This window comes from Rattus norvegicus, chromosome X (genome assembly GCF_021556685.1).
Source record: "Rattus norvegicus strain SHRSP/BbbUtx chromosome X, alternate assembly SHRSP_T2T, whole genome shotgun sequence".
In the NCBI taxonomy this organism is placed as follows: domain Eukaryota; kingdom Metazoa; phylum Chordata; class Mammalia; order Rodentia; family Muridae; genus Rattus; species Rattus norvegicus.
Window position 1 is genome coordinate 143,612,080 of NC_141554.1, and position 15,993 is coordinate 143,628,072.

The 15,993-nt window shown below is 39.6% G+C and overlaps 1 protein-coding gene and 1 long non-coding RNA gene across 7 annotated transcripts in view; one reads left to right on the forward strand and one right to left on the reverse strand.

Moving 5' to 3' along the window:
• Adgrg4 (adhesion G protein-coupled receptor G4) overlaps nt 1-15,993 on the forward strand; it is a 129,952-nt gene that overhangs the window by 62,721 nt on the left and 51,238 nt on the right. The window contains exons 2-7 of the mRNA XM_087601038.1: nt 1,407-7,316; nt 9,321-9,415; nt 11,030-11,094; nt 12,556-12,594; nt 13,765-13,818; nt 15,476-15,639. Coding sequence (XP_087457164.1) covers nt 1,407-7,316; nt 9,321-9,415; nt 11,030-11,094; nt 12,556-12,594; nt 13,765-13,818; nt 15,476-15,639 — 6,327 coding nt within the window. The remainder of the gene's footprint in view (nt 1-1,406; nt 7,317-9,320; nt 9,416-11,029; nt 11,095-12,555; nt 12,595-13,764; nt 13,819-15,475; nt 15,640-15,993) is intronic.
• LOC147998377 (uncharacterized) overlaps nt 9,742-15,993 on the reverse strand; it is a 32,115-nt gene continuing 25,863 nt past the window's right edge. For 3 of the 6 annotated variants that reach the window (XR_015646785.1, XR_015646786.1, XR_015646783.1), the window contains 3 exons: nt 13,463-13,550; nt 12,492-12,634; nt 9,742-11,170 (listed from right to left, as the gene is read on the reverse strand). This is a non-coding gene — a long non-coding RNA (uncharacterized LOC147998377). The remainder of the gene's footprint in view (nt 11,171-12,491; nt 12,635-13,462; nt 13,551-15,993) is intronic. The other 3 variants (XR_015646787.1, XR_015646782.1, XR_015646784.1) reach the window with 1 other exon arrangement.

The window sequence follows — 15,993 nt, forward strand, 5'->3', positions numbered from 1 at the left end:
AATCCTATCATTTTGCTCTTGCTTAAAATACTATTTTGTCTACTTTTTTAAAAAGAAAATGATTCAACCCAGGTGTGGTAGCACATACTTGTGCTTTCCAGTGCTTGGAAAGTTATGAGTCGATCTTGACTTAGGCTAGCCTATGTAGCATAGTGAGTTTTAGGTCTGAACTAAAAATAGTGTGACCCTGTTTCAAAAGAATGAACAATCATATTTCAATCATGTGTAACTTTTCCAATAAGAGTATGAATTCTTTAAAGTAAGGAAACATGCTAGAAATCTTTCTGTTTCTCAAAGGACTTCTAATAGTATTCACCATATTTGTGAAGTTTAATTGACTTGAAAGGGAACATAAACTATGCTCCTATGGTCGTCAAAGTACTGTCATATGGGGAAAACAGACACTATGATAGGGTGCTAGAAAGTATTAAAGTTTGTATTTATTTTACCACAGCCTTTGAAAATCCTACTACATGTATTTATAATGTTTGTACTATAGATTTACAACATATACAAGGCATCCTACATCCATCCATAATCATTAAATATATATTCATAATCACACCATAAAGTGTCAAGACTATTTAACTCTGAGGTTCCAGATAAGACCATTTTCAATCTCCTGTGTTCAAATGACTGATAGAAATTTGACCAAGGCAGCTGGTCATAGGAGTGTGAGCCTGTAATGCCTTGACCAGAAAGGTGAGGAATCAAGGCTGGCCTAGTCTACATAGCAGGACTCTGCCTTATGGGTAAAAAGAAAGAAAAAGAGATTTAATCAATTCAAAATCAAAGCAACTATTTTTTTTATTTTTTATATGCATCAGACACTAAACTTGATGTTTCACATGTGGTAACTCACCCAAGTCTCAGAGAAGTCTTATAAGGTAGGATTATAATTTTTATACCAAAAAGGAAGGTGCTAAAAGCACAGAGAGGTAGACTGAGGTTATAATGGTGTAGGCTATGGAGTCAGCATCTAAAGCTGAGTCTGCTTCTAAACCTGAGGTTTGAGGGAAGATTTTAAACTTCACAATTGAATTCCAGTAATGGATGTGAACTAATCAAGCTATTGATTTCTTCTTCCAGGAGTTTTGATAGGTCCCTTTCCAAAGGTGAATCACCTCAATCAGTGTACAGTTTTGTACAAGTGCCCATATCTTTTATGCAGATACTATGTAATAGATGTCATCCTACTAGTTATTTACCCAGGGTACTATGAAAATCAGATAGAGATTTACAAAGTAGAAAATCATCTTAAGAAAAATTAAGTAATCAAACAACATGATTATATCTGATACCTACCCCTCTTTAAAATGAAAAGAAATTATAGAGCTCTTTCTTAAAGAATTGCCCCTAATTTCCAAGGCTGAATCTAAAGTAACACATGCTTTCTGATTTTTCAGTTGTTTCTGAAAATATGACAATTCAAGAAACAAGTGCAACTGTTTCACAGCAAATAGAACTACCAACTCCTTCCCAAAGTACTGGGCTCAACCCACACAAGACTGCCTATTCATCCACAGTGTTGCCAGAAGACATGTCTGTTTCTACAATCAGTCATGCAGTCACATCATATTCTAATACAGTACCCTCACCTCTAGCAACAGTAAGTGCATCCAAAGATTTAAAGACAGCTACATTTTCAGCAGATACCTTGTTTACTTCAACAGCCATCCCTCTGCCTACCCAGAGGACACCTATTCATACAACTAGTGACTCTACGAATGTAACAGAACACTCAGATCTAGGAAAAACAAGGACAACAAAAATGGTGGAGGCCATGGCTACTGAGATCTTCCATTCAACTACAGCTACTGATTTCATTGACACATCTGTATTTACAGAGAATTATACTGTATCTGAAACTTTAACTAAATCCAAGCCAGCTGCTGGGAAGACAACTTTATTCTTGATGAATGAATCAACATCCATAGCTACAACACTTTGTCCCAAGCACAAATCCACAGAAGTTGCTATACTTCCTACCTCTAAATCTCAGCAAGAATTTCTTGTATCTTCAGCTGCCAGAACTGTGTCTTGGTCCACATTAGAAGAGACTTCACCTATTGCTACTGTTGTTGGGATTGTATCAGCCTTACCACCAGAGTCTTTGCTCACTTCCACAGCTGCTCCTGTAAATTCTACATCTCCTGAAATTCAGGTTGCATCAACCTTGTCAACAACTGATGTAGAAACACCATTCACAGTCCATTCAGTGCTGCCTATGGAGAGCATATCTGCCCTAAGAACAGTGAAACCAGAGTCAGTGTCTGAAAATCTCCAAGATGTCTCTTCACCCAGTATGAAGGATGCTATATCTGCCTCCGTGCCTAAAGAGACCTCTTTCCTGGCCTTTTCTTTCATTACCTCCTCTCCAATCACTGGTACTCAAGGTAAACAGATAGTTGTTGATGCTGAGAGTACATATCCAACCTTAACCCCCAGAACCAAACTTGTCCCTACATTGGCTGATGCTTCACTCTTCCCTACCATGGAAGGGAGAGTGTACAGCCCGAACATACCCACAACTGATGAGCCCATGCATACTTTGATTTCTACTAAATCACCGTCTACATATAATGCATTGGAATCAGGTCTCACATCTCTAACAATTAGAACTGACTATCAGTTCTTCACCAACGACACCACTTGGACTTCTAAGTCAGGTCAGACCTTGTTGACTTCTATGAAGACAACCACCATACCCACATTCAAGCCTAATGAAACTCTCACATTACCATTCCAAGGTAATACTACTGATATAGATCATTCATCCATGACTACTAACATCACGGCAATTGAAGCATCCATAGAGAGCAAGGCTACTACCAGCTCTGGTGTTATTATAGCCAGTTATACAACAGCTCTATTCAAACCAACATCCCAGTGGCTTAGTAATTTCACAAGTGTTTCTGGAATCACATCTATAGCCAGTCAGCCTGAGTCTAAACTCACTACCTTACTATTGAAAAGCAACTCTATGACCACAGTAGCTGCAAATGAACTTCCCTCAATACCAAGGGAGACAGTTGTTCTACCAGTGGATACGTCTACCCTCACTGACATTAAACCAATTTTTTCTACTGAAAAGAGCATTTCTGAGACAATACAAATAGAAACAAATGGTGTGAGCACATTTGGTGATACTATGGCTCTTCTGCCTGTGTCTGAAGCAACACGGAGAGTCTATACCACTGTGACCAAAGAAACCACTTCCTGTCATCCTAAGGTAAAGTCAACTATAGCAGCAGTAGCTGAGGCTTCTCCATTTTCAGCAATGCTGGAAGCGACAGATGAATCAGCACAAATGGTGACAACTTCTGTCACTGTTTCCCCCTTTCCAGATATAGAAAAATTGACTACTGCATTGAGTAATGAAACTGCAACTACCGAGGTGGGAGTGAGTTGGCTTTCAACAAAATTGAAGGAAAGCACACCTGAGAGTTCGCACAATGCAACTGCAGAAAGCTTTAACTCGACCCACACTTACATGGTAGATTGGACTTCAGAGGCATCCAAGGGGAATTCAGCTTCATCACCCAATTCTGTGAGCACCCAGGCACTAACTGAACTTCTGAGTTCTTCAACAACAAAGACATTGGGAGTCACTTTCTCCAATAATCCTTCCCAGAGGACAGCTGCATCTTTGTCTGCTGGTGTCTTGTCTCCACAGACTGCTGCTACTCATTCTTCAGTAACCTCCCAGCCGATTACACACACGTTTTCACTGCTGGTTAATATCTCTGCTGTCACCTCTCCTGTCACCACTATGCTGCTTTTTGATGAGTCTAAGGTGACCCTGTCTCAGCCTTCTACATTGGCCAGGGATTTTACTACATCTGTGCACTCGGATGGTTTAGCTCTACCAACAGTGACATTGACCACAGAGTTGGTGCCACTGGCTAGTCCAACAACTTCCACAATCAGTTATACTATGTCTACCCACAGAGACTTACTTCATACTACTTCAGAGGTCACAGAGATCTCTTCCACAACTGCACTCATGGTAGATTCCTCTCTGAGTGAGACTTTGGTATCCTCACTGAGACCTCCCACTTCTGTGATAACTAAGGCTATAAGTACTATTCCCTCCATCTCAACTGACTTAGTAAGTCCATCCATACACACTCTTGTCAGCTCAAGGCCTTCCCCTAATAACATTACTATTGTATCCTCTACTTATGTTAACTCAACTACATCTACATCAGTAGTAGCAACACCATCTGCCTCTCAAGTTGAGGGTTCAACTTATAGTTTTAGCTTTCCTTATGCTTTTAGTAGTGGTGGTGATGTCAGTATGGCTTCTGGACCTACAGAAACCTCTGCTGCTGGTGAGGTCATGCCTCCCAACACCTTTGCCAGTAAATTTATTACCTCGGTAGACCATGAATCTACCACATATTTTGTAAACACACCAGTCTCCACACAGTCAGTGTTACCCACCTCTATGGTATCTTCTGACAAAGAACAGACCAACATCTCCAGGGAGAAAACCCCCGGAACTATGGGGGTGGCAGAGATTTCCCCATCCAAGAATTCCTTTATTTTGGACTCCCAGAGCACTTTCCCTTGGGAAATTACAGACACAGAACTTTCTGAGACCACAGAAATATCTAGTCACCAAACACATTTGCCTTCAGATATTCTACTGAGTTACTCATCTTCTGGGAATTCAGCTGCCCCAACCTTGACCTCAAGCACCATAGTAGGTGTTCATGTTTCAGAAGGGTCTACTAATCTTGAGAAAACAGCATTCCCTTCACAAGTTCAGACAGCAACCAAATGTTTGTCTCATGATAAAGAAAGGACAAGTGCTCTTTCAGAATATCCTTCCAGGACTATGGAAAAGATTGTGAGTTCTCCTGTGACTCGTCAAGCCACAGGTCACCTAGCTACTTCGTTTGTAGACACTTCTAAGACAACTAGAATATCGCATTCCATGCTCACCAACACAACTCTTTCACACCTACTTTCACTTAATACGCAACCTGAAGCAACACGAATTGCTTCTTCCACTTGTGCAAGCACAGAGAATTTCCCTAAGTCCTTTTCTCATTTCACAACTGGACTACTAGGCACCAATTTTACAATGATTACTCGTGACAGGAGCACTACAGTCTTTTCTGTTCCAAATGAACCAACAAACTTTTCTAAGGAGACTTCTATGGAGGCGTCCACTCCCATTTACCAAATGGCTTCATTGCCCCTCAGTGTCACTGCTTTCACCTCTAAAGTAGTTCCTGACACTTCAACAATGCTCATGACTAAGTCTTCTAGAACAATACATTCAGGCACTTTGAAAAGTGTCTCTATAGGTACCTTTGGGCTTAAGTTTGAGAAGTCCTCAATGCCAGTTAATAACCCTAATTTCTCAACTACAGCGCTTTATTCTGACACTTCCACAAGACTTGGGGCATTCTTTACTTCATTGTCTTCACCTCCCCATAAGACTACTAACACTACCCAAGCATCAACATTGGATATCACACCAGTGGCACATGCTGGGTCTACTTCACAAAGCACAGTGGTTTCCTCTACTTTTACAAATTCCTCAGTGGTAGAGGTACCATTCAATTACACAACTGCATATGTTTCCTCTCCAATACAGAGAGATTTTTTATCTATGAAAACAATTCCAACCATTAGTGTGACTGGGACAATGACTTCAGTTAAAAGTGCCACTCCCTCTTCTCTGCCCAGTTCTAAGAATACTGAAGCTATTTCTTCCATCCCAAAGACCAGGTTTTCACCTTTACTTTCAACAGCGCAGCAACTATCACAAGAAAATGAGGCTTCCACTCTGGACCTGTTACCTGGGATCACCAAGAGTTTCCTAGTTACTTCGAGCGGTGGTGGAGTGACAGAACTAGTTAATACCCATTCCAGAGCAACTGTCCCTACAAGTGGGCTTTCATCTACTCCTTCAGATAGTGTTTATACTTCCTTGAATATTCAGGTTTCCCCATCTTTAACTAACTTTAAAGGGACTCATAGACCTACAGAAAGTGTAAAACCCACACCGACACACCTTTTCCTTGATACTGGAAAGACAAACGTTTTAAGCAGTGAACTAACAAAGAGCAGTTCATGTGTGACTGCTCCTGTTTTCCATCCTTCAGGGACTGAGACCAGTACAACTCTACCCTCTTCGACATCACATCTTTACTCACCTCATAGTGCCAAGGCCACGTTTCCGCTTGCATCTCAAATGACTGAATTTCCAGCATGGGCAACAAGAATCACACCCAGTATAGCTCAGGCTCTGCTTACAACGTCCAGAAACACACCCGGAGTTGAAGACTCTCATTTTCCAGTTTTCACAACAAATGTAATGACACCCAACAGAACGGAAGCAGAGACTCTGCACTTTCCTTCTGGGACTTTGTCAACATCCACAACATCTCAGATCGGTTGGGGCTCTAGGGACGTTACAGCGATGCCATCGATTTTCACATCAGAAAACCTTCCAAGTTTGGGGGTTTCTGAGAGTCCTTCCTTGTCAATATCTTCCACGTTTCCCCCTACCACTTTGACTGCCGCTCTGCACACACTTGAGGAAACAGCCATGCCTGTGACCCCTGGAACTACACTCTCAGCAAAGCCTTCTGTAATTTCCAAGGCTACCTCCCCCACTTGGAGTTTAGCTAGTCTCCCTTCAGACTTTCAGACATCTGTATCTACTCCTCAGCTTTTAGCTTCATCTTCAGGAGAAATGTCAGAATCCACTCTTCCAGCTTCTGACACGATAACAACGTCCCCTAACTTTACAATGGGACCCCTTTCTGACGGAAGTGCCATACCCACCCAAGCCACTTCTGCAGCTACACTAGGCATCGCCACTCCTGACTCTTTGACTTCTCTACCCCTATCTGCAAAAGCCAGAGATGACAGTCTGCGCACTTCTACATCCCTTGAACCATCCTCCAGAACTTCTGTGGCTGTCAACTCCACAGCTATGTCTGAACCCGTGTCCTTTAGTGTGTCACCTATAACAAGACATGACCTATCTATGGGTTCTCTGACTGTATCTAGCCCTACAAACACATCTGTGTGGAGTGAAGTCCCAGCTACATCAGAATCTCACACTTTAATTCCTTCTAAATCCGCGCTGGACCCTGTTATGAGTATAACCACTAAGACATCCACAGCTGTAGGAGCCTCATTTCCCCTGATGTCTAGTAAGATGACACACCCTTCTACAGCAACTGGATTTTCACTAGTCTCTTCATCTTTTGAGACAACTTGGATGGACTCCATATTTTCTTTTGTATTTACACAAACATCAACTTCACCAGTTGCCACAGTGTCTACAGGTATTTTATTCATATATCCTTAACAAATTGCATGGACAATGGGCCATGTGTTCTCCATGATCTCTGAAGGCAGAAAAGAGGGAAAGGGTGCATATGTTTGATCCCAAGAACATTGGTATACAAGTACCTTGTCTAGCTAGCACAGAACTCTCTACCGATATTTCTTGTCTTTATTGAAATATATTACAGATGGATCTTTTCACTCAGCATGCAATTTTGAAGCTTTCCTTACAGCTGTTCTTGATGTCATGACTGTGATGCTGCCCATGTGAACACAGACTAAGACACTCATCTTTACCCCGTAAAAGAATCATACTGGGGGTGGGAAGGCTGGCAAGATGGCTCAGTTATGAGAACTGTCTGCTCTTCCAGAAGATCCTGGTTCAATTCCCAGTAGCCACGTGGAGGCTCAAACCCCTGTGTAACTACAGTTTTAGGAGATTTTACCATTCCAGGGGATTTGATTCATTCTTCTGGAATCCTCAGGGACCAGGCATGAACAAGGTGCACAGATATACATGTACACAAAACACCCATATGTATAATAAATACATAAATGGTCACATGCCATTAGGTCTGATGGTACTTAACACACAACAGAACACACACACACACACACACACACACACACACACCAAAATAAAAACAACTACACATACAATTGTACCTTGTATTTTGAATTTCTTTTTTTTTCTTTTATCTTATGTCAGAATAACATTTAATCAATCTAGATTATTTTTTGTATTTTGAATTTTTCTGTGCAGGTTTGAGTTCTCTCTAGTCCTTATATCTAGCTGGCTAGAAATGGTTATACATATTTAGGGAGTACTTAGCTTCCATGTTGTTCAAATGTTGAACAGTTCTGCAAATTTTGCTAAACATATTTCATTTATGTTATTTTATATGATTATTTTTCTTACATGTATGTATCTTTGCCATATGAATGCTTACTGACCAAAGAGGACAGGAAAGGGGGTCAGATCCCTTGGAAATAGAGTTACAGGGGTTTGTGAGCCATCATATGGGTGCTGGGAACTGAACCCAGGTCCTCTGCAAAAGCAGCAAATACCCTTAACTGCTGAGTCATTTCTCCAGTCCTTTGTTTGTTTATCTCTCTGTGTATGCTTGTGTGTGGGCATGTGCACATCCCTGTGTACTTGTGGAAGAAAGAGAACAACTTGTACAAGTCACATCTTCTTTCCAGCACCTGGGTTCCAAGAATCAAACTCGAGATAATTGGGCTTGGTAGATAATTGGGCTTGGTAGCAAGTGCTTGTATTTGCTGAGCCTTTTCCTTGGTTTGGGTCTGTAACTTTTAAGATTCAAAATAAAGATATAACAGGACAAAATCAAGAGGAACATAAAGAGAGAAAACTCTAAAGGAGGAAGGAAGGCAATGGGGAGAAATTTTTTTAGATTAATTTATCTTAAAACATAGCATTTACTGTGGCTGTTGAATAAGCTGGAAACCATTTGGTGAATGAAAGAGAATTTATGGGGTTTGCCACAAGTCCATCAACTCTTTCGAAACACAGGGAAATGGGCAGGTAATCAAAGCAAAATTAGGATTGTAGCATCTTGTATGTTTTTCTCTTAGTTATGTAGCCGAAATCGCTGATTCTTGATATTAAACTAAGCAAAATTTAGGAATGAAAAAAGTTATTGTTTTGTTTCCGTTATAGTGGAGAGCAGTTCTGATCTAATTTTCAGAAGTCAAATTTCTTTCTTCATTTTTTCTTTTTCTTCCTTCCTTCCTTCCTTCCTTCCTTCCTTCCTTCCTTCCTTCCTTTCCTTTCCTTCTTTCCTTCCTTCTTTCTTTTCTTTCTTTTTGAGATGGGGTTTCATTTTGTATCCTCAAATGTCCTAGAACTAGCTCTGTAGACCAGGCTAGCCTTGAACTCACAGAGATCCACCTGCCTCTGCTTCCTGAGTGCTACTGCTTGTCAAAAAGTCAGAATTCTTGATGTAAATAACTAAAATTAACCTGTTTATTTTTAATTACAGTTTCCTTCTACAATATCAAAATGAGCTTCTCTGTCTTTGATGAAGAGCCAAGGGTCCTTATTACAACTGTTATACATGAATTTACAAAAGATTGGGTAAAATTCTTTTTAAAAATACTTAAGGTGCTTGTTAAATACACGGGACAAGGACTGGATAGATGGAAAGTAGACTCTGTTTTCTACTGAAAATCCATTTCATAGATAATCAGTTTTGATTGTTTTTACTGCAAATGTATTTACTCTGTAGGCAACACACTGAAGATATCTGCACTCTCTCTTATAGTAGCTGTGGTGAAAGCTTTTATGAGATGTTATTATTTTCATTTGTTGAGATCTGTACATTTTCCTCCATGGACACAGACTCTGAGTCATTGCTAAATTTTCCTAGTTGGTGAAAACAGAGCAGTGATCACACACTCTATGGCGTAGTGTTTCTGTGCCTTTATTTTCCATACTTTAATTTTTCCTCTCCAAAACAGTGACCAGTTTACTTGTCCTTACATTTTTGATTATAAGAGTAATACATGCTGAGCCATTGAAGTTCACAGGCAGACATCTAAAATAGGTAATATCAGTCCACTACTGCTGCTCTTAATAAGTTGAGGTATATTCTGTGACATTTTTCTACACAGTCACAGATGTGTGTTATTCAATTTTGAGGAGCAAAACAAGCTGCTTGTACAGATTAGGCAACCTTCTTACATAATCGATAACACTGCGAACATTTTACAATGTATCATTGATCATATACGTGGTCATGAATGTAGCCCTACGACATACAGCTTAACAGAAGCATAAGATTTTACTATGTGTCTGCAATGGAAACTTGCATTTCGTTTTCAAATCTAGATGTGTTTCCGTAGGCATTTAGGTTCTGTTATTTTTTTTTCTCTAAATAGTTCAGAAACCAGTGTTCTTCCAATTATTTTAGAGGTCCTTGAAATTTTTTATAGGATTCATTTTCAAATTTTAAATCATTGGCTCAAAATTCATGAACATTTTTACATTTTAAAAATTATTACAAAAATGGTCTTCAGATAAGTAACAATACCAGTGTGCACCTTGGACCCAGCAGTGAATGAGCAGGCTGCTTTTCCTTTACTCCATTATGTTCAAGTGTGTACGACCCAATTCTAAGTGCTTGAAAATAAGCAAGTGTTTCAAAGTGCTTGGGTTGCCTTACAGAGACACACTGACTAGATGGCTTTAAAACTGTTTGTTATCTCCCAGTTGTAGGTGGGAGTCACGTTTGGGGAGAAGGAGTTAGGCTGGGGTAGAAGGAGTCGGGGTAGGGGTAGAATTTGAAGAGAAAAGGACGGGAAGAGTTGGATTTTGGTGAGATTTTGTTCTTTGGCCTTCTGGGTGTGGCTTCAAATAGTATTTCTTTTGGGCACATATGTTTGTACTTTCTCTTTGCCCTCTTATAAGTATAATAGTTCATGTTGGATTTGGACCCTCTAATTTTAATGGCTTTGTACACAAGTATGATCAGATTACAGATTAGGGCTTCCATATTTGAAGTTAGGATGGAGGTCAGCTTAGCTCCTAACAGTGTGTAAAGATGGGAACTGAAAACCTGGAGCAGGTTTGGAAAGGCTGGGCTCACTGATATGACGACTGCAGCTCACGTTGTTCCATGATGTCACTGGGTGACAGCAGAAGAGTGGCCACACAAACACTGACCATCTGTTTTCTTTTTCTCTTTTACAGTTGAACTCTATGTTTCAAAACAGTGAATTTTCTCTTGCTAACCTGGCTATTCAAATTAAAAGCAGGTGTGTAAATGACATCTTCTATGAGTTGAAGGAGATCAAGGGACCACCTGGGTCTGTGAGTTTCCTTTGTTGATATCTAGGAATGAAGAACACATTTATTTCACTGTAGGTTGTAAAACCAATGGAAGAACACAATAAGACAAAACCCCAAACTGAGATAATACAGAAGAAACAGGGAAACCTGAGAACCATTTTGCAACATTCCACTCTCAATGTAACAAATCCAGTTTCAGGAGAATGGCAATTCTCACGGAAGAAATGCTCAGGCAGATTCATAATGCATCAGATTTCAGGACCTAGACATCTTTCACCAGGTGCTACCTCTGAACACTGCCACATGTGGCTTCTCCTCCATATGACGTCCTACTTTATGTTAGCTCTTTGGTTTCTGTTATGTGTTCAAATAAAAATAGGTTCGCGAAGGTTTATGCATAAATGAAGGTTACCATAAGTTATTGACTTAGTTTGATCTACGGAAACAGAATACTCCCTACTGGTTGGCTTCAGTCCCAGCAAATGTTTTCCTCAGACTTCGTCTTCACACACCAAGGAGCACCAACATTTTGTCTTTACTTACCATGTTCACTAGTTCATAAATACTGTTCAAGGGGGCTCCAGCCTCATTACCTAATTACCTCCCAATGAGCTCATCATCTAATATCATCTCATAGCATATTAGGCTTGAACATAAGAATTTTGACTAGATACAGAGATTCTGCTAGAGTAATAATGCAGCCGTTGTGAAGTCTTTGTAGAAATAATGTATAAAAATCTATAACATGGATATTGAAAATCTACAAAAAATATCTACTCACAATTCCCACAAAAGAATGCCCGCAAATATCTAACATCATATATTCCTATAGTTTTTGTAATGTATTTAGAGAGTTCCTACTTTGTATACTGTTAAACAATGTTCTTGTCTTTCATAATTCATCATCTGCTTATGTCAGGCTATAAAAACTAGCCTTTCTTTCTTTCTCTCTTTCTTTCTTTCTTTCTTTCTCTCTCTCTCTTTCTTTCTTTCTTTCTTTCTTTCTTTCTTCTTCCTTTCTTTCTTTCTTTCTTTCTTTCTTTCTTTCTTTCTTCCTTTTCTCTTTTTGATACAGGGTCTCACTCTAGTTCTGGCTGTCCTGGAACTTACAATGTAGACTGAGGCTGACCTCAAACTCACAGAGATCCACCTGCTTTTGCCTCAGGGGTGATGGAATTATAGGCATGCACTGCCACTCTCAGCTTAGCTTATTTATTTTAATGATTGCATAGATATTTGAATAGTTCCCACCATTGTGCATGCTTATAACATCATGGGATTGATTGCTGAGTAAGTCTTACCACCACTTTAGTATGCAAATAGTAGTTGGATCTCTGCTACCCCCACCTGTCACTGTTCTTACCTTGTGATTCATGGATTGGGTGCTTCATTTATTGTTCTCTAATTTTGTGACGCTATTGATACAGAAAGACTTCCAAAGAAGAGATGGCCATGTACAGATATATTGTAAGTAATTTTTCAAATTGAAGATACTTGTGACCCATCCTAAAAATAATTAGACATTAGTAAATAGCTCTTCTACCCAGGAGCATATTTCTAGGCAAGTTCAATGGTGAAAGTTGAGGGTCAAATTAAGTTATTCCCTTTAGGGTTGGCCCAAGGACCTGTAAAGAAAGTATCTCTCTGTTTCTTATGAACTGACCATTGGTAGTTTTTTGAGGAAGATTTTGTGGGCTGGGTGAGGGGAAGGACTTAGGGATTATAAACAGCAGTATAATTTTTTGATTGTGGACAACTCACAAAAAAGCCTCCCTCCTCCAAGGTGCAATTGTTTGTAAGTCTGCCATTCACCGAACAAAACTAAATCCCTCCTCTAAGGTACATCTGTAGAGTAAGGCAGAATGATCTTCAATCTTCTTTGACCCAAATTCGAGTAGTTATTTCAGCTCCTCAGGGCTGTGCAATGGTGTACTCAAAATGGTTGGAAACCACATAGCTTTCAAGGTATTTAAATATGAGGTAAATGTTTTGACTATATGAAATACAGTAAATCCTATAGCGCATTTGAAGTCAGCTGCCATCATTTCAAATACTTGCTGTAAACAGATGTCAGAATCTTAAAATGTAACACACAGCTAACACGATATAACTGAAATTTCTCTAAATACTAGGTGTAAAAGCTCTCATGTGGTAATCTGCCAAAGCTCCCAGATCCTTCACATTCTGACTGGGGGACCTGGGGCGAATGAATCAGCCTTTCTGTACCCCTGTTTCCTTATTTGTCAAATGAGTGCTGTTAGACGGTCAGAACTAACTAGTATTTAGTAAGTGCTTCTTTAAGTGCCCAGGCTTAGGGTTGTTTTAGCCACTTACATTTATTATCATCAACATGCCAGTATGCAGAAGGGCTGGATGGTGCTGCAGAGTAGATCATTAACTTCCCAAGTGTCAACAGCTGCATCTAGAAAGTGGACAGACAGTCTTTGTATTATCCACCCTTCAGGCTTGGTGTGAACACTAACATGTTAATGTGCTTAAGGGATATTTGAAGAAGGCAGTGGCTGTGTAAATGTAAAGAATGATTATGATTTTCTTGTTAATGATAAGCCCTCTATTTAAATTTGATGTTTGTTCAAAGATTTCAGTGACTATGCACTTTTTTTTTCTTGGCATCGCTTGGAACAGAAAAAAGGGCAAGGAATGGATACAATTTTTCATGTACCATACAGGTAGGAGCTGAGTTTATTCATAGCTGGTACATTTAGTTCTGATTTTCCTTCCATTTAATTCTGTATGTGCAATGAGCGGCCTTTTGGTCAGAGTTGTCGGAGGGAGATCAAAGTACCTGGTGCTTATTTCTCAGATGCTCTAATTAAGCTTTTGCATTCACCGACTAAGTTGTTCCAGTTGGTCACAGCATAGCCTTAGCAGCCTCTGCCTCTTTATAGTGAAGAAATGGGGTTCAAAGTGGATATGATTTAGGGGAGGGGGAGTGTTTGTTGTGGTCAACATGGTCAATAAAATGCTGAGAAAACACCACCACCACTACTATGAAAAAATACAAGATAGTGTTCACACTCACAGTCAAGCTCCTCTTGGAACAATGGCTATTGTTGCTGGTCTGTTTGATACCTACCATGAAGGACATAGAACACTGGTTCTTAACCTCTTGGTTGTGGCCCCCTTGGACAGTTGAAGGCATTCACTAGGGTCTCATAACAGATATTGCCATTATGATTCATAACAGTGGCAAAATTACAGATATGAAGTAGCAACAAAACAATTTTATAGTTGCAGGTCACCACAACACGAAGAGCTGTATTAATGGGTCATGGCATTAGGAAGGTTGAAAATGAATTATCTAAGCCCAAAGAAGGCTCATGAAGAGACTATTGATATGTCTAAGGTGCTAGATTGAGTGTCAGCTGCAGTGAAGGGTCTCTTTTACAGTGGAAATATGAACATGGAGAAGAAATAGGCTGAATCAAAAGGGGTACCACCTACAGGTCAGGGGAAGAATAAAGCAATCTTGACTTGCCATATGGAGAAGCTTGACATAAAGACAAGAGCATCTAACATCTAATAATTCTGAGGATGCTCGGCAAGCGTGTTCATCAAAGGCTATATGTAAAATCGAGATGGAAATAAAGATGAAGGCAAGTTTGTGAATTTGAAATCTTCTTTCTATTAGAATACCAGAGTAACCTGGACTATTTAAAGACCTTATTGTAGAGTTTAAGGTCAAGGACAGCTCTTTTCTTTATTCTTTATTAATGGGTAAAAATACTTTGTAGAGAGTTCAGGAAATGTTATCTCTCAGCTCCCACATCTTGTAGGATGGGAATAATAACATCACTACCTAATAAGGTTGTTGTGAGAATTAAATGAATCAAAACATATGGAGCAAGAACTCCACAAATGTTAGCTATCATTAACATCATTGTTAGTATTTTATAGGACTCAGCCTCCAGCAGAACACTTCTGAGTAATTGGACATGGGCTTATTTGCCTTATTGCAGTAACGATGGATAAATTGAAGGACCAGACCAATAAAAGGTTTTCTCTGAGATAATAACTCCCGAGTACTCCATCTTCCCTATTAATTATTACAAACTCTTAGAGAAATCTCTTGGCGAGGCAATTTCAACATAGTACAAATGCTGTGGACCATTCTTTTGAAAATAGGTTTTGAGTTGTCCTTTTTGGATGCATGTAAGAAAACTTCCACCTGCTTTCATCATTGTTCAACAGCTATCATTTAGAGGGTATAGAATATTTACTACTTGCAGACTACCAATGATGGCCAAGTCTATAGAAATGCAGCAGCACCAGGCAAATTACACTCTGTTGACCTGACTAGTGCTTCTTTTTTGCCCTGTTTTGCAGTTGTGCCTGTTGGGTCATTATAAAAGCCAACTCTTCTTTAGAATCTGTGGAACTGATCAGCAGGATCCGAACTAAAATACATGGGAACTTCACACATGGGAACTTCACACAAGATCTACTGACTCTATTGGTAAAGTCTGACCAAATTGCAGTGGAAAAGATAGGTAATTATTTTGACAAGGCATTTCAGTATGAATTCACTTTTAAAAAAATATATGAAACTCATAATAAACATACTGTATCGATTCTTAAGTTCAAAGGGAAGAAAATCTTTTGTTTGTTTAGACAAGGTCTCCCTCTGTAGCCCAGGATGGTCCGGAATTTATTACATAACCAAGTAAATCTTTAACTCATTGAAACCCTCATACCTCAGCCTCTGCCTCCTAAGTGGCGGGTGCTGGGCTTATAGGTATGAGTCGCTCTGCAGAACTGAGGTAGCATCTTTCCACATAACCTTATGCTCACATGTCCTCAAGACTCTTCTACCTTTAAGGGCTTATAAATGCATAGAGCAACAA